Source organism: Eptatretus burgeri, chromosome 13 (genome assembly GCF_056783735.1).
Source record: "Eptatretus burgeri isolate ZD-2024b chromosome 13, Ebu_testis_v1, whole genome shotgun sequence".
NCBI classification, from domain to species: Eukaryota; Metazoa; Chordata; class Myxini; order Myxiniformes; family Myxinidae; genus Eptatretus; species Eptatretus burgeri.
The window spans coordinates 61,300,047-61,327,501 of NC_140973.1; the positions used below are offsets into that span (position 1 = coordinate 61,300,047).

At 49.2% G+C, this 27,455-nt stretch overlaps 1 protein-coding gene across 9 annotated transcripts in view; it reads right to left on the reverse strand.

The window, feature by feature from the left end:
- Positions 1-27,455, reverse strand: part of SUPT20H (SPT20 homolog, SAGA complex component) — a 46,200-nt gene that overhangs the window by 2,881 nt on the left and 15,864 nt on the right. For 7 of the 9 annotated variants that reach the window (XM_085852711.1, XM_085852714.1, XM_085852707.1 and 4 more), the window contains 14 exons: positions 24,174-24,313; positions 23,660-23,819; positions 17,192-17,248; positions 17,030-17,086; positions 16,472-16,635; positions 16,288-16,320; positions 15,769-15,886; positions 15,419-15,533; positions 15,026-15,172; positions 14,569-14,932; positions 13,320-13,417; positions 9,039-9,139; positions 8,307-8,399; positions 1,122-1,199 (listed from right to left, as the gene is read on the reverse strand). In XM_085852711.1, coding sequence (XP_085708837.1) covers positions 1,122-1,199; positions 8,307-8,399; positions 9,039-9,139; positions 13,320-13,417; positions 14,569-14,932; positions 15,026-15,172; positions 15,419-15,533; positions 15,769-15,886; positions 16,288-16,320; positions 16,472-16,635; positions 17,030-17,086; positions 17,192-17,248; positions 23,660-23,819; positions 24,174-24,313 — 1,725 coding nt within the window. The remainder of the gene's footprint in view (positions 1-1,121; positions 1,200-8,306; positions 8,400-9,038; positions 9,140-13,319; positions 13,418-14,568; positions 14,933-15,025; positions 15,173-15,418; positions 15,534-15,768; positions 15,887-16,287; positions 16,321-16,471; positions 16,636-17,029; positions 17,087-17,191; positions 17,249-23,659; positions 23,820-24,173; positions 24,314-27,455) is intronic. The other 2 variants (XM_085852712.1, XM_085852713.1) reach the window with 2 other exon arrangements.

The window sequence follows — 27,455 nt, forward strand, 5'->3', positions numbered from 1 at the left end:
GATGACTGTTTGTTTGCTTAATACTTTTGAACCATATAATTTGGAATACAATGCAAGAGATCCAGGATCGCATTACACAATTGAACCCCCCCCCCTCAAAAAAAAAAGAACCTTTGGTTTCAGAAAATAACAAGAGGAGGTCCAAGAGGCAAGGTGGACCAAAAGGCCTTTAAATCACATGATAAATACAATGGATGTATGACTAGTAAGAGTTAAAATTCACCGCTAGTGGTGAAACCAATTTCCATTCGAAATTGCAGTGAAATTATGCAAATTAAAATTTCAGGAAGACTTCTCCTGAGAAGTTACATGTCCATATATATTTATTACGTACGCAGATACGGAGGAATGGCTGACCAACCCCACTCCATCCGAGATGTTCTCATACACCCCCTTACTCATGTGGGTGGGCTAAGTAACTGTTCAAAGGCAGTTGAACCGCAGTGGTCGTGATGGTGGTGGTGGTGACGGTGGCTGCAACACGAGATGAAAACGAAATTTCCTCTCGAGGCAAATGCCACGTTCGCACTGTCATGACGTTACAGCAGCGGATGCAATGCGCACTTTAAACGCGAAAAATTAAATCCACAGCAAAATCATGGCACTCGACAAAACAATGGTGGGCAATCAAATAAATTCGAGAACTGTAAAAGCAATGACATGCTAATGTTGTTCAGACACAATGACGTCACGACAAAAAAGCACGAGTGTGGAGGAAGAATAATTAAATTAAAAACTGTTTCCTTAACTTTGACAACTGTACCCCACCATTTCCCCTCCCCCCAATGAAAATGATCAAACACACTTTAGCTTTTCAAATTGGAAAATGATTTTTTGGGCTGTTGGCCGGCCACACCTTGTGCATTTTTACAGTCAAGCCACACGACCGAGGTGTCGTTCCGAACACCGACAATCCTCTGAAGCCGTATGAGTGTCGAGGTAAACACTGGTCCTTTTGACCAATTTTCCTGGACGGATGAGCTCACACGTCCTCAAAATGAATGCACATTGAAGATGCAAGCACAGCCCTGGATGAACCGCACAGAAAACAACAAGCTCAAGCACAAATGGCCTCTTGAAACGGAGATGCAGGTACTGCTGTGACCACACCGAGGCCTCACCTGATCTCCGAGCTGCCCCGCCAGAATGCCAGAGTTAGCTGAGCCTGGGGCCTGCTGCTGGGCGTGAAGTTGCTGTAGCTGTGGATTGAACACGAACTGCGGCTACAACCGTCCGTGCGGAATTTTAAAAATAATTTTCTACAAATAAACGAAGGGTCATATGGCCATAAAAGGTCAGAAACATTCTGCTCTTTAATGCAAAATCAAACCGTTGATCATCATAGCTTAAACATGGCTTTTTAATTTTAGTTGAGTGGTTGTTTCGAGTTTTCTTCTCATATGAATAGGTTTCATTGGATAGGTGGAGTTAAAAAAAACAATAAAAAAAATCTGAGCAGTAATTTTTTAAAGAAGAAGAAGAAAAAAAAAGGCAAAAACCTGCCCCATCTACATATTACATATGCATGGGCTAGTGGTTCAGCTGAGGTTGCTGCATAAAAGGAGAAGAGTGGAGGGAAGTGGATTGGGATGAGAGGTGCACATTGAAGTGGAGGTGTGGTGGGGGTGTGGAAGGGGAGAGGTGGTGGAGTGGATTGGGATTATGAGGCACCTTGGGCTGGGAAGGGGGAGTGTGGATTAAAGTGGCACATTGGGGTGGAGGAGATGGGATGGAGGTGGGGAATGGTGGGGGGGGGGGCGATTGGGGGAGTGTATTAGGATTAGAAGGGCATATTTGGCAGGGAAATATGGAGTGGATTTGGAATCGAGGGGAAAATTGGGATGAGGAGGTGGGGTGGGGAAAGAGTGGGGTGATTGGGGCAGATTAGGATTAAAGGGGAACTTTATACAAGAATATCAATTAAACCTTGTTGTTTTCCTATTTCCACATGCATTTCATTACCTGTTCAGAGGCACAAAGGCCTATGCAGACGAGTCCCATAAAAACCAAAATGCAAAATAAACTTTGTACAATTCCAAAATGGAAAACTACCAGGCAGTGATCAAAATTCATGATGAATGCCATCACCTTTCCCCGAAACAGACAGCAACGAAAGGACTGCACAATGCCACGTAATATATATATATATATATATATATATATATATATATATATATATATATATATATATATATATATATATATATATATATGGTGTGTTCAAAAAGTATCCAACCTTAATTTTTCATGCGTAAACAAATGAAGCTAGGGAGGCGTGGTTTGGTGCACGTATGTAGGCGATCCTAATCCGTATACGTGAATATTTTCCCGCCTGCAGAAGCTGTCAGTCGCCGACAGACCGCCGATGAGTGAGGAAGTGTAAGTGAGCGCTGTCGGATTTTCGATTTTGACAAAATGACGGATCACTGTGGTCTCATCGCCAGTGATCACTGTGTTGAAGAAGTTGGAATCGCTGTTCACAGTCTCCAGCATGTCCTGTGCGATCTCCAAACGGAGTTGCTTCTGCTCAGTCGTTAGCAGCTTTGGCACGAACTTCGCTGAGATTCTCCTTAAGCCCAAATCCTCAGTCACAATGGAATGAACGGATCCAATGCTGATGCCCGCCTAGTCTGCAAGTTCTCTGATCGTGATTCGACGATCCTGCATCAGCAGGGTCCTCACTTGGTCAATGACGATCTCATTTTGGGATGTTGAGGGCCTACAAGAACGTGCTTCACTTTCCACTGATGTGCGACCATCTTTGAAGCGGTTGTACCACTCTTTTATCTGTGTGGTGCCCATTGCTTCGTTCCCGAAGGCCTGTTGAATCTTGCGGATCGTTTCCACTTGGGAATCGCCAAGCTTTACACAAAATTTGATGCAGTAGTGTTGTTCAAGTTTTTCCGTCTATTTGTCAAAAACGAAAATCCGACGGCGCTCACTTACACCTCCTCACTCATCGGCGGTCTGTCGACTGACAGCTTCTGCAGGTGGGAAAATATTCACGCATACGGATTAGGATCGCCTACATACGTGCACCAAACCACGCCTCCCTAGCTTCATTTGTTTACGCACAAAAAATTAAGGTTGGATACTTTTTCAACACACCTCGTGTATATGTGTGTGTGTATATATATATATATGTGTGTGTGTATATATATATATGTGTGTGTGTATATATATATATATATATATATATATATATATATATATATATATATATATATATATATATATATATATATATATATATATATATATATATATATATATATATATATATATATATATATATATATATATATATATATATATATATATATATATATATATATTGTTGTGGTTACCAAATTCGCAAACCACCATTCAGGTCCCTTAGGTGAGGTATCTCGGTAAGTACATGTGTAGTTAGGTCCAAACCCGTTGTCTAGTGGGAATACATGTCATTTATGCGAGCTGCGACTCTTCAGGATAGCCGTTTTTCTTTTACTATCTTTATTTTGGACCAACCGCCATGATTACCACCACAACCACAACATCAACCACCAACCACAACGCCGCTTCACCACAACCGCCACGACCTTCACGTCACACCTCGCAACCGTAGCATCGCCACCGTTCTTGCCCCGCTGTGGATACCGGTGTTGGATTCGTGCAGAGCGCGCGTCGAACAGCGTGTACAAAATCACGGATTTTGTGCTTCAAAAACGGATCAAAAACGACACACGCCCACTTTTTGCCGTCCAATCGGTGAGCGAGGGACGATTTGGCCCCGCCTCCAGGACGATCGATATATGCAAATTTGTGGATCAAGAAGCCTTCACGCCCACTTTTTCTCGGGCCAATGGGGAGCGAGGTGAAAGGTCAAAGGGAGGGGGTCAAAGGCGAAGCTACGGGGGGATAAAAGGACCGTGTTCGTCAGTCAGAGCCGTGTGGAAGTCTGGAGCCCGAAGCCTGCAGTAGCTGGAGAAGCTGAAGAGAGTCGAACGAGGAGAGCCCAAAGAAGAGTCCAGGGTGGAGAGTCCAGAGGCGGAGAGGCGGCAGCGGCGAAGGCAGACGAGGGGGTGCTCGCGTCGGTGCCGGGAGCTGCACGCCCGAGGGAGGCCGGCAGCGCGACCTGGCCGAGGTGGAGACGCACACCAGGGATAATAAAGATCCTCTATACCCCGAGCATCAGCAACCCCCTCCTGTTTCCCCCCGCGCTGAGATAGTGCGACAAAGGGGGCCCCTTTCCCACCCCCTGCCAGACACTGTCCGCGAGGCCCGCGGATTTGAGGCGCCATCGCCGCTCCGCGTCTCATCACCAGACGGGTAGGCGCGACCCGGTCTCGGCCTCAGGCCCGCCTCATTCTTGGGGGTATTTCTTTTCCTTGGTTTTGGGTGTGTTGTCGGCGCCGTCTGTGAGGTAGAATTGTATAAGTGTTGCCGTGTGCTCGGTAGTCGGTATTAGCTCTGCATTGTCTTCGCTTTTATATTTGCTTTTTGTGTAAATGGAATTGTGTTTTCTTTTTTTTGTGTGCTTTTGGTGGAATTGAATATGTGTGCTTCCCGTGTGCCGCGAATAAATGTGCTTTATTATTGAACTGTTCTCCCGCTTCGCTTCGTCTTTTTCTCCCATTGAATCCTCCCTCATCTTGCTTCACGTAAAGGGTTGGTAGTGGGCTGAATACGCCCGATAATTAATCGAACCGTCGAGGTCGACGATAACACCGCTCGGTTATTCTGATAGTACGGAACGGGTCGCTTAAGTGGCCCGTGTCCGAAGTCGACCTGCGGCGAGGTGCGATCGCCCGGTCTACCCTCCGCGTGGGTACTTAGGTAGGTCGAATTTGGCGAGCAACCCTATCCCACGCGGGGGCTGATTGGCTCGATCGCGGTGAGACCGAAAGGTCCACCCGTGACTGGTTCCCGGCGTTAGTCCGAGAGGGTCACGACTGGATTGTCCGTCCGGTGGGCGACGTGCCACGATTCGAGTTACGTGGCTCCCAGCACGCCGGCGGGCGCGAATACCGCAACACTGGTGTCAGGTCGTGCGATACAAATTCATCGCCCTCCTCGCGGCACTGGTATCGGAGAACAGGAAAACAGGCTCTCCTGTCTCCGGCTAAATTCACGGGAATCGGTCCAGGGGTGAGAGAAGCGACCCCCGATTCCCTCCAAATTACGAGCGAGCAAATTAACCCTTCACGAGAAGCAAGATGGCGTCTCAAGGCGAGCGGGAGCCGGGGGTATTAGAAATGGATGTAGAATGTGTAGGATCCATGGTCCAGGATGGAATCCCCGAGCAGGAAATGTTGATTGTGCAGGAACACGGACTCGCCCAACTGAACCCAGAGCCCAAAATGGGTGCGGCAGCGGCCGCGGTGTATGACACCTCCCCCCCCCCTCTCCACCAAAACCCTTCCCCAACCCTTGCCGAAACGGCTCAGCTGAGTGCATCCAACATGGCCCAGCTATGCGCCATGCTGGCGGCAATGAACGAAAAGATGAATGCGAAAATGATCGAAAAAATGGATGCAAATACAAACGAAATGAAAGGCATGAACAAACAAATGATCGGAAAGATGGATGCGAATGCACAACAAATAATCGAAAAGATGGATACAAACACAAATGAAATCATAAACGAAATGAAAGGCATGAACAAGCACATGAAGGAAGAAACGAAAAAGTTCCGGGGTGAGACGCAGAACATGGGCCGATGCCTGCAGGCGGGCATGAAGGCCGTGACAAAGGAAATAATAGTTGAGACAAGGGAGGTAAAGGGTGAAGAGTTGGCAGAGACACGGGAGATAGAAAAAATAGAGGAAAGACTACACGAGGAAGACGGGGTAAGTGACGCACACACACACACACAGAGGTAGTGGAGGATAATGGGGGTGAGCTGGCGGACTGGGTGGAGACCCAGTGCGAGCACCTGGATGGCCTCCTCCAGGAACAAGGGGAGGGAGTATGCCCCCTTGAGGCGAGTCACGACCAGGTGAGTTCGGTCGTGCTTTGCGAGGTTGAGGGGACGGGTGCTGTGGACGGGTGCACGGAGAGCTTGGGGGGTGTAGAGGCCCCGGAGACCCTTGTGGGGACACAAATCCCCAGGGTGGTTGTCCCTGTGTGTGTGGTGCAAGGTGTGAGTGCGTCCCCGTGTGTGGAAGCGACCCCGTGTGTGAGTGGTGTGGTGGCGATGGTGCCAGAGTGCGTGCTTCCCAGCACGCCGGGTGTGGATGGTCTTCAAAACATGGTCCCTCTCGGTCTTCAAAACAGCTGTTCACCAATCTCATAACTTCCCACATCCAAAACCATGATCTTTTCTACCCCTATTAATCTACCCCAAGCACACCTCCTTCAAATTCCATGACTTCCTTCCTGAAAGTCCCTGTAGTGGCCATCTTGTTTACCCCATGTACACACCCCATTCCTATCGTTTCCACAGATCTCCTAATGTCTCTGTTCCCTATTGTTATGTCCTTCCCTCTCCCACCCCTATTGTTTCCTGCTCCCTTTGTTAAATGTTCTGTGTGTTAGCTCTTATACGAGACTCGACAATGTATACAAATAAATAAATAAATAATCTCCTCTTTTTGTCAAGACTGGAGTGTTCCAAGGCAGTGTTCTGGGCCCCATCCTATTCCTGATCTTCATATATGACCTCTCGGACTCACTGGAAAATCCCCTTTATCGATTTGCTGATGACCCCACCCTCTGCCATGACGCCCCTCATCCTTCAGACAGGCAGGCTGCAGTCTCTTCCCTCTCTAAAGACATTGACAAAATTCCAAGCTGGTCAAACACTTGGAATGTCTTTCAATCCTCCCAAATCTCACACTCACTAACTCTCTCTGAAAGGACCGTCTGGAAACCATCCTCTCTACTTTCTTAACAACCCTGTTGATGAAGTTCAGTCATTCATTCAAACTCCTGGATATCACTATCAGCCTTGATGTTTCTTGGGCAAACCACATTTCAAAGTTGGCATTCAAAGGCAGCCACCTACTGGGCATCCTCCGTTGTACAAAGTCCATTATTGGCACACATGAACTCCTATCCACCTACAAGACCTTCATTCGCAGTTTGATGGAGTATTGCTATCCCCTCTGGGCTGGCTCCCCTGCCTCACATCTTCCTCAGCTTGACACCATGGAAACCAAGGGCATCAAGATCATTGCAATCTCTCATGATGAAGCTGAATTTATGGGCCTATGACCCTGTCACTTTGCCATCGCCGACAGGTTGGTGATCTCTCTGTCTTCTCGTGCCTCCTTTCTGGTCTTGCACCCTCTGCTATTTCAGTGCTTTGTCCCCCAAGGTTTCTGCAGGGTGCACAGGGTCCACCATCAACCCCCTTCTGGTGAAACTACCTAAATCCAGGATCACTGCTCACCTCCATGCATTCATTCCTCGTTTTTTCCCACCTGTGGAACCAATGTTCATATTCTCTTCAATCCTATCCTTCCCTCCAGGTCTTCAAGCCAGCTGTTCACCCCCATCTCAGATTGTCCCAAAACCAGAACCATGATCCTTTCTACCCTCCTTAACCAATTTTGCCCACCCGAGCCCTCCTTTCAAATTTCCTTCCATTTCTTCCTTCCTGAGAGTTTCCTTCTGTATCCATCTTGTCTAGCCCATGCTTCCTTTCTTGCCCCACATCCCTCCCCACACGCTTTGTTTGTCCAAGTCTCCCTCTATCTTGGCCTTCAGCTCTGCTGTTGGTGTTTCCCCTCCTTTCTCAACTGTTCTTTTTGTGCCGTTACATTTTTTGTACTCACTCTTCCAAGAGCCTCGACTATGTATAGAAAAGAAAAAAAAAGACATGGCACAGTCAGCTGGTGTTTCCAGGACAAAGAGATATCCATACAATTGTTTCTCATATGAGGCAAGGTCACAGTTGACGTCCGTGCTCCAGTTTATGACCGAGCAATGTATTACGGTCGACAACAGAGCTGTTAGAACTTGCTCCAAGTGATATCACTGAAGCCAATAAATGATCGTAATATCCTTCCCCGGTTCCTTTTAACTGCATCAAATACACTTGCCATCACAAATCAATTCAAAAATGTCATTGAAATCATGGAAGTGAAAGGCCTAAAGATATTTGTTCCATTTAGTATTTTGAAGAAAGAAAGAAAGAAAGAAAAAAATCCAACGAGAAAACAAAAGTAAAATCAAGAACAGGACGTGGGAATCATAATTAAATCTAAGTCGCAAGATGGACACAAAGGTTGTAGTGGAAGAGGTAACAGAGCAAAGCATGCAAGATAGGTGGGGAATGGGGTGGCAATGAACCAAATGGGTCAAAAAGGCCGGCTGGCTACCTGGTGCAGCAAGCTGCCTGGCTTGTGTCCAAAAGGAGAGGGAGGAACCAGGTTTGGGCTGTGCATCCTTATCCCAGGACAGCCCGGCATGTGCTATGAACCCGCACAAGGTGAGAAATTTTTTCAATGAAATACGAAATAAAGAGAAAGAGGGAAACAGGATTGCTGACAGAAATGGGGGCGTTAGGCGATGGAGAGGAAGGACTTAAAAGTAAGACAGGAATAATATAAAAGAACAGAGCACTGTCCAATCGCTGATATATATATATATATATATATATATATGTGTGATAAACCAAGTTCATACTAGGGAACGCACAACAGGTACGTACCGAGAGGTTAAACCTTTTTCCTTCTGGTTGAAGATTGAAATCAATCTAAAACATGCATTTTAAGTCGGCGTATATTTGTTTGTTTTAATCGCAAAGACGGTCCATTTAAAACAAACAGGAAATTGAGATAAAATAGACAACACAGCAAAGATAAATAAATTTTGACTATTGATAAAGTGAAAGTCTGTTTCTGGTGTATTTTCCCGCTGAATGGAACCATCACAGCCAAGGCTGGATTCAGCATATTGCCTCATTAATAGCTGCTCTGTAACCACCGTGAGCCTACGGCTCAGCACACCCATCTTGCTTGATTATAAAATTCCCGGATCTTTGGAAACCATACATGATGAGCGTACAGCCGGTGGGATGGAGATACAGCTTTGCACGATTGGTGACATACCGGAAGCAGAGACAGTGGACTTGACAGGCCTGAGCGCAGAGCCTGTGCATTGCTGTTTGATCCGGGCACGAGGGATCCAAAAGCCATCGGGGACGGAACGCCTGATCAAGAACATGCAAGACAATGTTTAGAGGGAGAGAATTCGACTTCTTAAGCAAACATAATTGCTCTGGATGTTTTATGCACAATGAGTAGTTTGAGTTGTAATACAAAACTTCCTGTTTGGCCAACAGTACAAAAAAACTCGAACATTCATGATAAATTTTTTTAAAAGACAAGGGTGGGGTCTGCAAGCAGCAAATATGATTGGTCATGATGATGTAAAATGCAGTAATTTCTTTGTCCAAGTACTGCGAAACTACAGGTTAGTTATCAGATTCTTTTTCTGATTGGTGTTCAATATATATCACTCAATTGAAAGTAAGTTGTTCCTCAATCATAAACGGACGTTTGTAGAGACAGACAGACAAGTGATGTCAGGTCAGGTCAGGTCAGATGAGATCTGTGACTTGCTACAGCTACCATGTAAACCTGTACTCACCTGTTCCATGGTCTGGTTGTCGATGACTAAACAGTCTCCCCCACCAAGTTTCTTGGTAAGGAGGGTGTTTGGATATGGACACCCAGCAGGATGAAGAAGAAAACCTGTTAAAGGGTGGAAGAGCTACTTTTGAGCTAACGGCCATCCATATTGAGTGCCCAACTGTGTCTGCAGACGTCCTCCTGCAGTTGGGTTACTTCTTATTAGGAGGTTGGTGGCAGGATTTGCACTCTGGCCACCATAAAACTGTTCATTCCACAAAACATTCCAGAAGCATGAAAAAAAGAATCTGAAAACACTCCATGGGAGTACCTCCTGTGCAGCTTCCCTTTGCAGGGCAGCTCACCGAATGATGGGATTGGGGGAAAGCCTTCGGGACCCCCAATCTTTGATGATAGGAGGGAAACCACTGGGTAACATTCCTGGGTCAGATTGCAGGAGTGTATGTCGGGGTGGTGCTGAGGTGTCATCCACCAGACGGCGGTCTCCTTGGGTTAACCTTAGGCGGTCCTTTCAGGTGGGTGCCTGGAATGTCCTATCTCAAAGAGAGGATGATCACCTGTCTCTGTTATCATCTGAGCTCAAGCGTTTGGACATCAGTATTGCAGCACTCTATGGGGTTCGGAGACCGGATTGCGGTGATATCGTGGCGGGTGATTACACCGGAGATTGGTCTGGTCGCTCTGATGGTTACCATGCCCAAGGAGTTATTGTAGCTGTGTCCAATAAGCTGACTCCAATGATAATTGAGGCAACACCGGTCAACGAGTGTATTATGAGATGAAGGATTCATCACTCCTTGGGTGTCATTTCCCTGGTCTCTGTACATGCACCGACTGAGGCGAGTGATCTCACTGTGAAGGACGCATTCTATGCCACGCTCGAGTCTGTGGTTGATCAGTGCCCCAGGCGAGATACTCTTCTAGTCTTGGGGGAGTTCTATGCATTGACTGGAACTGATAGGGATGGTTATGAGACACGTGTTGCTCCCCATGGGTCTGGAACTGATAGGGATGGTTATGAGACACGTGTTGCTCCCCATGGGTCTGGAACTGTGAACCTGAATTGCACTAAGTTATTTGACTTTGCAAGAAGTCATGGACTTAGGGTGGCTGGTTCATGGTTTCAGCGCCCACAAGCTCATCGCTGGACTTGGTATTGCAACGCTGGCAGTGTGACAAAAGAGATTGACCACGTGCTTGTTGGTGGTCGCTGGAGGATGATCCAGAACTGCTGGGTCGACCAAAGTGCTCAGTTCCTCAATACTGACCACAGGCTTGTTGTAGCAACTCTAAAGCTGCACCTTAAATCCAGGAGAATGGTGCCATCCCAGCCAAGGCTGGATGTTGGCAAGCTCAAGGATGAGAGGATAGCTGAGGAGTTTGCGAACAGACTGAGTGGAGATTTGTAGGGTCTGATTGATTTGGGGGATCCTGAAAAGTTGTGGAGTGCCTTCAAGACAACCGTCCTTAATGTTGCCAGTGGATGTTTTGGAATGCACCGGAGGGCGAAGAAGAATTTTGTCTCTCGAGGGACACTGGATACCATTGCCCAGAGTCGCAAGGTTAGGCTGAATGGCAGAGCTGAGCTGTTCAGGGAGCTGAGGCAAAAAACTGTACGTGCACCAAGAGTGGACAAGGAGGCTTATGTGTTAGGAATCTGTGAGGGGGTAGAGCATCACCTGAGGTCAAGTGATTCTCATCCTGCTTCCAGAGGAATTCGCACATTGTGTTTGTCCAAGCCCGTCCCTCGGTGTGCTGCAATTAGAGCAGAGGGTGGTGGGCTCATGACAGAGGAGTCCGAAGTGAAGGCCCGCTGGGCCGGTTACTTTGAGTGGCTATACCAAGCTGATCCATCAGCTGTCGAGTTGGACGTCGGGGTGTTACAATCCCTATTGCTGACCATCCAATCAACTGTGGTCCACCTTCATTTGTGGAAACACAGGCTGCGGTGAACCACTTGAAATATGGTAAAGCTCCATGGATCTGTGGCATCCATGCTGAATTTCTCAAGGCTGGTGGAAATGCTGCACTCGTGTCGTTGCATACAGTTCTGTGCTCTGCCTGGAACACAGGCATCATCCCAACTGACTGGAAGAGGGGCCTTGGTGTCCCTCTCTGGAAAGGCAAGGGCAATCGCCAAGACTGCACCAACTATTGAGGAGTGACACTGCTCTGTGCTGGGCAAGGTCTTTGCTTGGATAATTCTTGAGAGGGTTCGCCACCATCTGCTTGAGCACCAGCATCCAGAGCAATCAGGCTTTACACCAAAGAGGTCAACGATTGACCGCATCCTTGTTCTTCGGGTCCTCACCGAACACAGACGAGAGTTTCGGCAGGGGCTGCTTGCAGCGAATGTTGAGCTCTGTACAGCGTTTGATTCAGTGAATCGGGATGCCCTCTGGAGGATTCTTGGTCTTCGTGGGGTGCCACTAACACTGATCGATCTGATGTCTGAACTCTATTCTGGTACTGAAAGAGCTGTGAGATGTGGTGGTACCATCCCTGACTTATTTCTAGTGGTTACTGTGGTTCATTAGGGGTGTGTACTGGCCCCCACACTTTTCAGCACTTGTATGGACTGGATTCTGGGGAGGATGTCGGAGAGATCAAGCTGCGGTGCATCGATTGGGAATGTCAAGATCTCTCGTGTGGCTTGTTTTCTTGACGCTGATCCTGCTCACCAGATTATCTCTGCGAGGTAGCCTCATGAGTGGAGGAGGCCAATGGGCCAACCACGTGCCGCGTGTTTGCAGCAGGTTGGTTTTCATCTCAAGGAGATGGGGATGGGCCATGCATCTGCCTGGGGGATGGCCAGATGGAGACCGCTGGAGTTCTGGCAGAAAGTAGACGCAGCGACGCGCTGCTCTGGCGCATGCTCCCATATCTGACCTGACCTGACAAGTGAACCAATTGCTTAACCCTCAACCCCAATTGCTTGGGGTTAACCCTCAACCCTCAATTGCTTAACCCTCAACCCAAACCAATTGATTGGCCCAGATCACTGCAGAGGTCTCAAGGCTGTGAAGGTGCTCCAGAATTCAGAGGATTGGCGCTTGGGGATTAACTCCCCTTGCCGATTTTGATGTGCCCTGCGACGGCTCCTGGTAAAATTTGCCAAGGCTTCACTGGATCTGCACGCATCATTTGGATGTACTCCATGGCCCTTTCAGATTGTCTGGGGTCCCCAGGAAGCGTGGAACGTAACTGCTGAAGGGAGTGCGGGTGGGACGCATCATCAAATAGGAGTGGGGGAACCCATCGGCAGAGTCAGACTCTGCCATGGCCCTCCACCACCCCGCCAGCCAGGGCTGGGGCAAGCAAGCCAAATCGGCATCCCATCAGGAGCCAGAGGCAAGTGAAGCCCAGGGCCACCTGGTTTGGTAGCCAGCGACACGTTCGGCCTTTAGTGAGGACAGGCCACCACAAGGCACGAGGCCAAAGCTGCCCAATTGGCAAGGAGCATACAGGCTCTTCGGCTCTTCTCTTAATTAACCAAATGCTTCATAATTGCTGAAACCAATTTTAGCTTCACGTGCGCGAGGTAAAAATGCTTTCAGAACCACACAACCTTGCCTCCCTCACCCCACCTTCTGGACTTAGCTTCTCTTGTTTAAAACATTGTGTTAAGAACCACCGATTAAAGAAAAGACATTTAGAAGATATTCCTAATGGGCAGGAAAGAATATTTTCAGTTGGGGAAAGGGCCTTCCACATATTAGGTACAAAAATAAATCGCACCTGGCTGTGTGGCATGTATAAGACCTGTCGGCCCAATAAGCCCAAGGCTGTTTGAAGAGCTTGCCACAATTGCAGGTGTAAGGAGAGGCTGTGCTCCACTGATCCACAATGGGTAAGGGGTCAAGGAAGGAAGAAAAATAGTTAAAAACTAGAAGGGCATTCTTCGACATCGTGACGTCGACAGATATGCCTCTGCCCACATTATTACATCATTATGCATACTTGTACCAAGTTTGATTTAAATCCCTGAACCCAGATTCAAAATATTAAATAATTCTGGCTGCCAGACCATGTGTCCGATCAGGTTGAAATATAAAACATATGTTCCCCATGACTACTAGATCATAACTGTGACGTTTCACATGGATTGATGAAGCAGTTCAAGAGAAATAATTATTTTAAGATTTTCGTTCAATCCAATATGGCTGCCAGATCATGTGACCTATTAATTACACATGAATACGCTGGCATCCCCAAGGCTTGAGGAACATGTGGGTGAAGTTTCCCCTCGATCTGTCAAGCCTTTCTGGAGAAGAATGTTTTTTTAAGGTTTATTCTTCAAAAAAAACATCAGAGTTGCCAAACCATGTGACCTGTGACATCAGAGGTGGAGAACTTTTTGTTCCTCATGGATTGGTGATCATGCCTATAAAGTTTCATCTTGATCTGTTCAGCTGTTCGAGAAGATTTTTGAAGGTTTTTATGTTTAAAAAAAACATGTCTGCCGAACCACATGACCAATGACATCAATTCCCCCACCCGATACAATTTGGCCCAAAATAACCCTCAAATTTTTTCATATTGATCACACAAAGCGTTGGACGTATGCAATTATGATGAAATAACAAAGCCACCTACGACATAATCAAAAAAATCACTTGTTTCCCATGAGGAGTACTTGGTATGTGCCAAGTTTTAATTTTTTTCCATGGAGCAGTTTCGAAGATGCAGAGATCCAAAGTTTTTCCTTTTTTCCAACATGACTGCCAAACTACATGACCTATGACATCATAATTATAATTATAACATTCTACATGAGTAGTCGCACCTATGGTGAAAATTTTGTGTCAATCGGATAAGCAGTTGCAGAGAAAACAGAGGAAATTATGACATATGGACGGACGGACAACCAAAAACATAATACCTTCGACGACTTCGTCAGCAAATGCATAAAAATAAAATAAAAAGAGGATGCCTCTTTCAGTAAAATGAGGCAGAGAAAAAAAAAAGAAAATCAAAGGAGACGTACCAGACGAGGTAGTGACCTAAAGTGGAGACCATTTGTGGTGAAGAAGAACCACAAGAAGGGTTATTAGCTGGTCCTTGGCCAGAGCCAGGAAAGGGGATCGTCATTAGAGGCATCATGCCTCCTCCCTGGCCACTAGCAAAGGCAGTGGCCACTGGTTGACCCAAGTGTCCGACTAAAGTAGAGAGAGGCTGGGGTGTATGGGCAGACAAGGGTGGGCAGGCTGTTCCTCCTGTAGATATGTCCTGTGGACTGGGTGTATGAGCCAGGGGGGCTGTGGGTGTTGGCGTTCGGGCATCCGGCGGATGCGGTGTGGATGATGGTGTGTTGGTTGGTGTTGGAGTTGAGGATTTAGGGGTGCCCGCACCTACAAAGAAAAAAAACAGAAGTTGTGGATGGGGTTGAGACCGCAGCGACCATTCAGTACAAACAAAGACACTGAAAAACAGAAAGCACGCACGTTGCAGCGCTGCCGGGGACATTGCTGGAGGTGACAACATGCCCTGCGTTGCCGTGTCCATAGGGTGCTTGCGAGAGGCCGGACGGCCAGGCTGGGACATGGGAGGTGGTGTGGAAGACTTAATGAGGCTTCCGGTGGGGCTAAACCCTGGCACGGTGAAGACAAGGTCATGGAATTGAGGAAGTAACGGGTTTGATTATCAATAGCAGTATACTTATCCAAATATGCAATCAAGGCATCATGTTCCCAAATGCTATGCAAGAAACATGAGCAACCTAGTGCAAAGTGACATCAAAAATGCCAAAAGAAAACTTAAAGTTTATTGGCTCTTTAAGAAAGAGGAGACATAATTTAAAAAAAATTAAAACCTATTGTTGACCCTCTTGAGCAAACCTGTCGTAGAGGAAGAGCAAGAAGGAGCAGGTCCCGGGAGCTTGATGGGAGGTGGACGGTGACGTATACCTTTTCCCAGCACTGAGCAAGGCACAGAGACACCCGTGTCCATTGCCTGTTCCACACAAAACAAAAAGAGGAACCACACTGGGGACCAGACCCTGGACTATCTTCACAAAGACGATGCTTTAATTTCCTGTTTGCAAGAGCAGCGGATGGGAGGTGACCTCAGGGTGCCGGTGAAAAGATTTACAAGATATATTCAGCTGCAACCAAACATGAACCAACAACTCCAACAAAGCATTTGTCTGCTCAAGATGTATCCCTTCACTCATGCATCAAGCACTCACCTCTGGGTCTTCCAGTGGTGAGGAAAGACCTGGCGGGCCTGATGCGCTGGTGTGATGTATGACCTGCACCGCCTGATGTACCTCGTTTTCCACGACTTCCTTCAGTTGCCGTACTAACCTGTCAGCACAAAGACATAACAGTATGTATCAACATTAGTCAACAAGTTTTACGGACTCCACATTGCCTCATCGGAAACCTATTAGTACGACCTGATCATTAATGTTTTTTTCACCATTGAAATCTGGAAGGTCATATGGTTATGGTGTTAATGCAAGTGTAATAATTTAATTGGATTAGAAGTTAGATTTATTCCAATGTCATTAAAAACATATTTGACGTTTATAAAATCAACTAGAAACAAAATGCTGTTAAACCTTCCAGGTTACAAAAGGTTAATGAGATGTTAGGATGATAACGACACTAGCTGTGCTTAAAATCAAATGTGCATTTGTTTACAGTTTGCAAATTATTCAGCCTAAGGAATAGCCGTTCAAGTACAGACAAACATCCACAATTACCTGTCTGCAGCTTGCTTGTCAGCAACAATGAATCTGAAATACAAAGGGTCAAATAATCGATACGAACAATTATTCACAAACAGACTTGATGACTATCGCTCTTGGTGTGGTGGTGAGTTTTCACAGCATCAGCACGCAGGGACAGGAAACCATCGGTGCACTCAAAAGGTAGGCCAGGACTTACTTGGCTCCTTCCGTCAGCTCAGCTTCATCTCCATCCTGCACCGATTTGGTGATGAACGTTGTTCCGTAGCAATGAGAATCTCCAGGTACCCGACCTATCACCAGGCGTGATATCGATCGCCGGTCGCTAACCTCGTGTTCAAAAGTAAAGTCATCCTGCAGCACCTGGAGTGGAGCATAATTGTACACAACCTGACGACGGACACCTAAACAACATTTGGTGCTGGTATGTATTGTATTCGTTCATGAAGGTACCAGGTATTTGGATCGCAAAACAATAAAACTTTTCTCAAATTTGGTAAATGTTATATGGTGCCATGAAAAAAAAATCCCAATAATTTTGGCCTAAAATGAAATTTCAGCATAATAGCTTTAGTTGAAAGTGGAAGAAGCGCTCAACATGACAAAGGAAGTGCTAAAAATGGATAGTTTCATTGATGCCGATGTTCCCTTCACTTTGAACAATTATCACTGAAATCAGCAGTTACTTCAACCGGCGGTTTTATCAACAAGGGTATGGCCAATTTAGGGCAAGGAGGGCAGAGAAAGTGAAACTCACTGAATTTTCTGAAAGATGAGTTTCTTCATGCTGTTCGACTTTCAAATATTTATCCACCTGCAAGGACAGCACAAAGGCAATGAGAATACAAGAAAGCATCTCTTTTCAACTTAATATTTGTTTGGCACTTTGAATTCAAACAACAACAACAAAAAAACTCACATCAATCTCAGAAGGAAGGGAAAGCTGAAGTGAACGTTGTTTCCATGTGTCGATGCACTGCAGAACGCAAATTTCAGGTGTCACGTGAAAAGTCACTGCAGGAAGTGCAAATAAAGAGAAAAGGAGGAAGAGGAGGGCAGAGAGAAAGAGGGCAGAGAGGGGAAAGAAAGAGGGAAGGCAGGGCAGAGAGGGGGAGGGAAACAGAGAGGATGGGGGGAGGAGAAAAAGAGAAGGCAGGGAGGGTAGTGAGGGGTGAGAAAGAGAGGGCAGGGAGGAGAGAGAAAGAGAGGGCAGGGAGGGGAGAGAGAGAGGGCAGGGAGGGGAGAGAGAGAGGGCAGGGAGGGGAGAGAAAGAGAGGGCAGGGAGGGAGAGAAAGAGAGGGCAAGGAGGGGAGAGAAAGAGAGGGCAGGGAGGGGAGAGAAAGAGAGGGCAGGGAGGGGAGAGAAAGAGAGCGCAGAGAAAGAGAGAGAAAGAGAGAGAAAGAGAGCGCAGAGAAAGAGAGGGCAGGGAGGGGAGAGAAAAAGAGAGGGCAGGGAAGGGAGAGAAAAAGAGAGGGCAGGGAAGGGAGAGAAAAAGAGAGGGCAGGGAAGGGAGAGAAAAAGAGAGGGCAGGGAGGGGAGAGAAAAGGAGAGGGCAGGGAGGGGATAGAAAAAGAGAGGGCAGGGAGGGGATAGAAAAAGAGAGGGCAGGGAGGGGATAGAAAAAGAGAGGGCAGGGAGGGAGAGAAAAAGAGAGGGCAGGGAGGGGAGAGAAAAAGAGAGGGCAGGGAGGGGAGAGAAAAAGAGAGGGCAGGGAGGGGAGAGAAAAAGAGAGGGCAGGGAGGGGAGAGAAAAAGAGAGGGCAGGGAGGGGAGAGAAAAAGAGAGGGCAGGGAGGGGAGAGAAAAAGAGAGGGCAGGGAGGGGAGAGAAAAAGAGAGGGCAGGGAGGGGAGAGAAAAAGAGAGAGGGCAGGGAGGGAGAGAAAAAGAGAGGGCAGGGAGGGGAGAGAAAAAGAGAGGGCAGGGAGGGGAGAGAAAAAGAGAGGGCAGGGAGGGGAGAGAAAAAGAGAGGGCAGGGAGGAGAGAGAAAAAGAGAGGGCAGGGAGGAGAGAGAAAAAGAGAGGGCAGGGAGGGGAGAGAAAAAGAGAGGGCAGGGAGGGGAGAGAAAAAGAGAGGGGAGGGAGGGAGAGAAAAAAGAGAGGGCAGGGAGGGAGAGAAAAAGAGAGGGCAGGGAGGGGAGAGAAAAAGAGAGGGCAGGGAGGGGAGAGAAAGAGAGGGCAGGGAGGGAGAGAAAGAGAGGGCAAGGAGGGGAGAGAAAGAGAGGGCAGGGAAGGGAGAGAAAGAGAGGGCAAGGAGGGGAGAGAAAGAGAGGGCAGGGAGGGGAGAGAAAGAGAGCGCAGAGAGAGGGCAGGGAGGGGAGAGAAAGAGAGGGCAGGGAGGGGAGAGAAAAAGAGAGGGCAGGGAGGGGAGAGAAAAAGAGAGGGCAGGGAGGAGAGAGAGAAAAAGAGAGGGCAGGGAGGGGAGAGAAAAAGAGAGGGCAGGGAGGGGAGAGAAAAAGAGAGGGCAGGGAGGAGAGAGAAAAAGAGAGGGCAGGGAGGGGAGAGAAAAAGAGAGGGCAGGGAGGGGAGAGAAAAAGAGAGGGCAGGGAGGGGAGAGAAAGAGAGGGCAAGGAGGGGAGAGAAAGAGAGGGCAGGGAGGGAGAGAAAGAGAGCGCAGAGAGAGGGCAGGGAGGGGAGAGAAAGAGAGGGCAGGAAGGGGAGAGAAAAAGAGAGGGCAGGGAGGGAGAGAAAAAGAGAGGGCAGGGAAGGGAGAGAAAGAGAGGGCAAGGAGGGGAGAGAAAGAGAGGGCAGGGAGGGGAGAGAAAGAGAGCGCAGAGAGAGAGGGCAGGGAGGGAGAGAAAGAGAGGGCAGGGAGGGGAGAGAAAAAGAGAGGGCAGGGAGGGAGAGAAAAAGAGAGGGCAGGGAGGAGAGAGAGAAAAAAAGAGAGGGCAGGGAGGGGAGAGAAAAAGAGAGGGCAGGGAGGGAGAGAAAAAGAGAGGGCAGGGAGGGGAGAGAAAAAGAGAGGGCAGTGAGGAGTGAGAAAGAGAGGGCAGTGAGGGGAGAGAAAGAGAGGGCAGGGAGGGAGAGAGAAAAGAGAGGGCAGGGAGGGAGAGAAAAGAGAGGGCAGGGAGGGAGAGAAAGAGAGGACAAGGAGGGAGAGAAAGAGAGGGCAGGGAAGGGAGAGAAAGAGAGGTCAGGGACGAAGAGAAAGAGAGGGCAGGGAAGGGAGAGAAAGAGAGAGCAAGGAGGGGAGAGAAAGAGAGGGCAGGGAGGGGAGAGAAAGAGAGCGCAGAGAAAGAGAGGGCAGGGAGGGAGAGAAAAAGAGAGGGCAGGGAGGGGAGAGAAAAAGAGAGGGCAGGGAGGGAGAGAAAAAGAGAGGGCAGGGAGGGGAGAGAAAGAGAGGACAGGGAAGGGAGAGAAAGAGAGGGCAAGGAGGGAGAGAAAGAGAGGACAGGGAAGGGAGAGAAAAGAGAGGGCAAGGAGGAGGGGAGAGAAAAAGAGAGGGCAGGGAGGGAGAGAAAAAGAGAGGGCAGGGAGGGGAGAGAAAAAGAGAGGGCAGGGAGGGGAGAGAAAAAGAGAGGGCAGGGAGGGGAGAGAAAAAGAGAGGGCAGGGAGGGAGAGAAAAAGAGAGGGCAGGGAGGGGAGAGAAAAAGAGATGGCAGGGAGGGGAGAGAAAAATGGAGAGGGCAGGGAGGGGAGAGAAAAAGAGAGGGCAGGGAGGGGAGAGAAAAAGAGAGGGCAGGGAGGGGAGAGAAAAAGAGAGGGCAGGGAGGGGAGAGAAAAAGAGAGGGCAGGGAGGGGAGAGAAAAAGAGAGGGCAGGGAGGGAGAGAGAAAAGAGAGGGCAGGGAGGGGAGAGAAAAAGAGAGGGCAGGTAGCGGAGAGAAAAAGAGAGGGCAGGGAGGAGAGAGAAAAAGAGAGGGCAGGGAGGGGAGAGAAAAAGAGAGGGCAGGGAGGGGAGAGAAAAAGAGAGGAGAGGGAGAGGAGAGAAAGACAGGGCAAGGAGGGGGGAGAAAGAGAGGGCAGGGAGGGGAGAGAAAGAGAGCGCAGAGAGAGGGCAGGGAGGGAGAGAAAGAGAGGGCAGGAAGGGGAGAGAAAAAGAGAGGGCAGGGAGGGGAGAGAAAAAGAGAGGGCAGGGAAGGGAGAGAAAGAGAGGGCAAGGAGGGGAGAGAAAGAGAGGGCAGGGAGGGGAGAGAAAGAGAGCGCAGAGAGAGAGGGCAGGGAGGGGAGAGAAAGAGAGGGCAGGGAGGGGAGAGAAAAAGAGAGGGCAGGGAGGGAGAGAAAAAGAGAGGGCAGGGAGGAGAGAGAAAAAGAGAGGGCAGGGAGGGGAGAGAAAAAGAGAGGGCAGGGAGGGGAGAGAAAAAGAGAGGGCAGGGAGGGGAGAGAAAAAGAGAGGGCAGTGAGGAGTGAGAAAGAGAGGGCAGTGAGGGGAGAGAAAGAGAGGGCAGGGAGGGGAGAGAAAAAGAGAGGGCAGGGAGGGAGAGAAAAGAGAGGGCAGGGAGGGAGAGAAAGAGAGGACAAGGAGGGGAGAGAAAGAGAGGGCAGGGAAGGGAGAGAAAAGAGAGGTCAGGGACGAAGAGAAAGAGAGGGCAGGGAAGGGAGAGAAAGAGAGAGCAAGGAGGGGAGAGAAAGAGAGGGCAGGGAGGGGAGAGAAAGAGAGCGCAGAGAAAGAGAGGGCAGGGAGGGGAGAGAAAAAGAGAGGGCAGGGAGGGGAGAGAAAGAGAGGGCAGGGAGGGAGAGAAAAAGAGAGGGCAGGGAGGGGAGAGAAAAAGAGGGCAGGGAGGGAGAGAAAGAGAGGGCAAGGAGGGGAGAGAAAGAGAGGACAGGGAAGGGAGAGAAAGAGAGGGCAAGGAGGGGAGGGGAGAGAAAAAGAGAGGGCAGGGAGGGGAGAGAAAAAGAGAGGGCAGGGAGGGGAGAGAAAAAGAGAGGGCAGGGAGGGGAGAGAAAAAGAGAGGGCAGGGAGGGGAGAGAAAAAGAGAGGGCAGGGAGGGGAGAGAAAAAGAGAGGGCAGGGAGGGGAGAGAAAAAGAGAGGGAAGGGAGGGAAGAGAAAAAGAGAGGGCAGGGAGGGGAGAGAAAAAGAGAGGGCCAGGAGGAGAGAGAAAAGGAGAGGGCAGGGAAGGAAGAGAAAAAGAGAGGGCAGGAGGTGAGAGAAAAAGAGAGGGCAGGGAGGGGAGAGAAAAAGAGAGGGCAGGGAGGGGAGAGAAAAAGAGAGGGCAGGGAGGGGAGAGAAAAAGAGAGGGCAGGGAGGGGAGAGAAAAAGAGAGGGCAGGGAGGGGAGAGAAAAAGAGAGGGCAGGGAGGGAGAGAGAAAAGAGAGGGCAGGGAGGGGAGAGAAAAGAGAGGGCAGGGAGGGGAGAGAAAAGAGAGGGCAGGGAGGGGAGAGAATAGGGAGTGCAGAGAGGGGAGAGAAAGGGAAGGCAGAGAAAAGGCAGTGAGAGGCGAGAAAGAGAGGGCAGGGAGGGCAGAGAGTGGAGAGAAAAATAAGGCAGAGGTGGCAGAGTGCATATAGGGGCGATAAAGAGAGGTCAGAGATGGGAAAGAAAGAGGACAGGGAGGAGAAAAAGAGGGCAGGGAGGGGAAAGAGGGCAGGGAGGGAAAAGAGGGCAGGGAGAGAAAGAGGGCAGGGAGAGAAAGAGGGCAGGGAGAGAAAGAGGGCAGGGAGAGAAAGAGGGCAGGGAGAGAAAGAGGGCAGGGAGAGAAAGAGGGCAGGGAGGGGAAAGAGGACAGGGAGGGGAAAAGAAAAGGGCATTGGTTGGGGGGGGGGAAGGGAAGGACGGAGTGGACAGAAAGGCCAGAGGGGAGGAGGGGATTGGTAGAGGGGAGGGCAGAAGAAGGGGAAGGGGTGGAGAGGGCAAAGGGGAGAGGGTGATGGGGGTATGAGATGGGGAGGGGGTGAGAGGGCGAGGGGGTGTGAGAGGGCGAGGGGGTGTGAGATGGCGAGGGGGTGTGAGATGGCGAGGGGGTGTGAGAGGGCGAGGGGGGTGTGAGAGGGCGAGGGGGTGTGAGAGGGCGAGGGGGGTGTGAGAGGGCGAGGGGGTGTGAGAGGGCGAGGGGGGTGTGAGAGGGCGAGGGGGTGTGAGAGGGCGAGGGGGTGTGAGAGGGCGAGGGGGGTGTGAGAGGGCGAGGGGGTGTGAGAGGGCGAGGGGGGTGTGAGAGGGCGAGGGGGTGTGAGAGGGCGAGGGGGGTGTGAGAGGGCGAGGGGGTGTGAGAGGGCGAGGGGGTGTGAGAGGGCGAGGGGGTGTGAGAGGGCGAGGGGGTGTGAGAGGGCGAGGGGGTGTGAGATGGCGAGGGGGTGTGAGATGGCGAGGGGGTGTGAGAGGGCGAGGGGTGTGAGAGAGGGCGAGGGGGTGAGAGGGCGAGGGGGTGAGAGGGCGAGGGGGTGAGAGGGCGAGGGGGTGTGAGAGGGCGAGGGGGTGTGAGAGGGCGAGGGGTGTGAGAGGGCAAGGGGGTGTGAGAGGGCGAGGGGGTGTGAGATGGCGAGGGGGTGAGAGGGCGAGGGGGTGACAGGGCGAGGGGGGAATGAGAGGGCGAGGGGGGAATGAGAGGGCGAGGTGGGAAGTGAGAGGGCGAGGGGGGAGTGAGAGGGCGAGGGGGAGTGAGAGGGCGAGGGGGGAGTGAGAGGGCGAGGGGGGGAGTGAGAGGGCGAGGGGGAGTGAGAGGGCGAGTGAGAGAGCGAGGGAGGGGAGTGAGAGCGCGAGGGAGGGGAGTGAGAGCGCGAGGGAGGGGAATGAGAGCGCGAGGGAGGGGAGTGAGAGGGCGAGGGAGGGGAGTGAGAGGGCGAGGGAGGGGAGTGAGAGCGCGAGGGAGGGGAGTGAGAGCGCGAGGGAGGGGAGTGAGAGCGCGAGGGAGGGGAGTGAGAGCGCGAGGGAGGGGAGTGAGAGGGCGAGGGAGGGGAGTGAGAGGGCGAGGGGAGGTGAGAGGGCGAGGGAGGTGAGAGGGTAGGAGGAAAGGGAATGCGAGGGGATGAGGGGAGGCAAGAGGAGGCGAGGGGACAAGAGAAGTTGAGAGGGTGAGGGGAGTGAGGACAAAAGGTGGGCAAGAGCGAGAGGAGAGTGCAAAGTGGGCAAGGGGAGAAGGCAAGGAGGAAGGGGAAGTCGGCGACTCGGAAGGGGAAGTCGGCGACTCGGAAGGGGAAGAAGGCGACTCGGAAGGGGAAGAAGGCGACTCGGAAGGGGAAGAACGCGAGGAGGAAGGGGAAGAAGGGCTGAGAAGTGGGTGGAAGTGCAAGGGGGGGCGGAAATGCCTGAGAGGGTAGAAGTGCCAGGAGGGGGCGAAAGTGCTGGGGGAGGGGCTGAATTGCCGGGAGAAGTGTGGAAGTGCAGGGGGGTGGAAGTGCCGGGGGGATGGGGGAGCGGAAGTGCAACGAAGTGGGAAAGACGACAGGAAGGGGAATGAAGGGTGGGAGGAAGAGAGGGGAGAGTGGAGGAGAAAGATTGAAACAGGTGAAAACTCACAGTGGATGTGCGTGAGAGTTTGAGGTCCACACGAGGCATGGTGGTACGCTTATCTTTACGGCGACTCAGATGCGTATGCAACCTTAGGCACGGTGGTGTTGTCGGCTGGATGGACTGGAGGTGTCGAACCAATGCTGGCCACGACTTCCGCTGAACTGCCCTGAGCAAAGCACAAGGAGTTTACACTTGTCTTAATCTTCCTCCCACTCCCTCCAATTTCTTCATCACTTGTTCAAACTTCCAATTTGGTGAGTGTAGAAGAAAGTGAAGTGAGGAATTTCAGCAAGGGATCAAAAGGTGATAGAAGGAATGTTAACAGAATAACCTCGGCCTTGAATACAAATACAATCTTCTAAAATACATTTGTGTATTTATCTGGCACTTTTAACATCATATCAACACGACAGCTACCATGACTGACTCACCCGAAATATCGTTTGTATTACTCATGATACACTTTAACATTCTTATATTTTGCATTCTGTAGGAGCCTCCGAAGGTAGCAAACAGGTACCTTTGGACACGAGGGGAGTTCAGGTGCATTCTTTGGTGCAACAGACGGTTTGCAATGCAAGAGATGGAGATGGATGGGTCAAGACACAAGGGTTCACTGGTGGCTAACAGCATGTGGCTTTCGAGAGCTAGTTTGTCCTCCTGAAACAGCAGGGAAAAGCAACCAAAGCACTTTGATCTCTCATACATTCTAATCTAAAGCCACTGGATACAGAGATTTGCAATGCCACAAACACGGATCATTGGTAAAATATCTACTTGTATAAACGAATGAGTTACAAGGTAGACAAAAGCAATGGAAGTCATTGCGGGGAGGTGGTGAGTAGATGGTAAGGGAGTAGTCCTACCTTACCTGCAGAAAAGACAGCAATTAAGATTGGAATTTTTGGATGATTAAAATGTCAACAGTTGTTAATGCATCTACAGTACATTATATTTTTCATATCACGAGAAGCACCTGCTCCCTACACGAGTGGCCAGGGGGTCATGGTATTATTTTTATGATTATTCATAGCATAACAGAGTACCCGCCTGATAGACGCTATTGTTCCAAGCATGCAGCATGTTCTTCTGAAACATCCCTTAATTTGGGTGGTGCATAGACAACAAACCGCTGCCCCAAGCGCTCCAGAAAATAACAAGAAAAGAGAGAATATAAGCGGCGCTTAGACCCCGTGGGGTCTTCCACCCCACGGGGTAAATTTAACCCGGGTTACGTATATGAAGCAAAAACATGTGCACTGCTCTTGTGTATATAAAATACATTGTGGTTATACAGCTCAGATAATTCCAAATGCACCCAAAAGGAAGGAAATGCCAATATGGGTGTTTTTATTTTTCAAAACTTTATGGAATCAACGAAACTTGCACATGGACAACTTCATTGTGCTCATTAATCCCTGAAAGTTTTAGCTTCCTCGGTCAAATCATCTCAGAGTAAATGAAACACACAACATACTTTCCCTGCAATATATATATATATATATATATATATATATATATATATATATATATATATATATATATATATATATATATATATATATATATATATATATATATATATATATATCTCCTTCCTTCGGCTGCTCCCGTGAGGGGTCGCCACAGCGGATCATCCGTATGATCCGCATAGAGATTTGGCACATGTTTTATGCCGGATGCCCTTCCTGACGCAACCCTGGTCGCCTCTTACGACACAGGGATATGGTACACCTATTTTAACCGGGGTATACACCGGCCCAGTATACTGGTACTCATTTCGCCGACCTCGGAAGGATGACAGGCTGAGTCAACCCCCTGGTGTATTAATTCAGTGGCTCAACAGGACTTGAACTCAGGACCTTTTGTATCCCAAGCCACTGCCCAAACCACTGCGCCAACACACCAGGCATATATATATATATATATATATATATATATATATATATATATATATATATATATATATATATATATATATATATATATATATATATATATATATATATATATCACGAGGGCCAGTCAATAAGTAACCTGAAAATATTTATCACAAATTGTTTATTGCATGTACATGTGTAACAACTGTGTTATTTTACAACATCATCTCCATTGCGTTGAATGAATTTTTTCCAGCACTCTACTAAGGCCTGGATTCCTCTAGAAAAAAGTATATTTTGTCTGCTTGTGTAGGTATTCGTGCACTGCCTCTTGGACCTCTTTCTCGGATCAGAAAGTGGTTCTACCAAGCGCCTCTTTAAGTGGCCCAAATATGTGGTAATCCGAAGGGGCGAAGTCTGGAGAGTAGGGTGGATGAGGAAAGGACTCAAAATGCATGTCCTCGATTGTTGCAGCTGCAGCACGGGCACTATGGGGCTGAGCATTGTCATGCTGCAGCGAAACACCGGTAGTGAGTAGACGTTTTGATCCGATTGCTGGTTTCAGATTATTTTTAAGCAGGTCGCAGTATGATGCACTGGTGACTGTGGTCCCTCTGAGCATGTAATGCTCTACAAGTGGGCCTTGGTTATCCAGGAAAAGCATCAGCATCAGTTTTCCAGCGGATGGCTGTGTGCGGAATTTTTTGGGCTTCGGTGAAGTCGAATGGTACCACTCTTTGCTTGCACTCTTCATTTCTGGCTGAACGTAGTGGATCCAGCTTTCATCCCCAGTCACTACACACTGTAAGAAAGTGTCACCTTCTGTTTTATAACATCGCAGAAGTTCTTCACGTGTCCACTCGCTGTTCTTTCAGTTCGGGTGTGTGTTGCCTTGCACCTTGCAGACACTTTGCGGAACCCCTGCACGTTGTGAATAATATGGCGTGCTGAACCATGGCTCATGTTTAATTCGGAAACCACTTCATCCAGTGTAATGCGACAGTTTTCCCTTAGCACGCGCTCAACTGCTGCAATCATTTCTGGTGTTGGCTGTGAGGCCGGCCCGAGCGAGCAGCGTCTGCCACACTGAACACTCCACTTTTAAACTTCCTGTCCCAATCGTACACCTGCTGCAGCGATAAACATGAGTCACCATATTGTATCTTCATTCTGTGATAGATTTCAATGGGATTCACACCCTCACTTCCCAAGAAATGGATGACAGAACATTGCTCCTCTCTGGTGCATGCTTCCAAGGGAGCCGCCATCTTGGAACTGCTCTACTGACGTCATACGCTCAATGTTGCCAGATCTAAAACAGGCAAAACATGACTCTTGCCCATAGACATAACATATGTCGTCTACAACTACACACATTACATTCTCAAATTGATATCGCCATTTTAAGGTTACTTATTGACTGGCCCTCGTATATACACAACACGGCCAAAAGTATGTGGACACCTGCTCGTCCAACATCTCATTCCATAATCATAGGCATTAATGTAGAGTTGCCCCCCCCCCCTTTGCTGCTACAACAGCCTCCACTCTTATTGGAAGGCTTTCCACGAGATGTTGGAACATGGCTGGGGAGGGATTAACTTCCATTCAGCCACAAGAGCATTAGTGAGGTCGGGCACTGATGTTGGGTGATGAGGTCTGGCTCGCAGTCGGCATTCCAATTCATCCCAAAGGTGTTCGATAGAGTTGAGGTCAGGGCTCTGTGCATGCCAGTCAAGTTCTTCCACACCGATCTCAACAAACCATTTCTGTACAGACCTCGGTTTGTGCACGGGAACATTGTCATGTTGAAACAGGAAAGGGCCTTCCCCAAACTGTTGCACAAAGTTGGAAGCAGAGAATCATCTAGAATGTCATTGTATGCTATAGCGTTAAGAATCCCATTACTGGAACTAAAGGGC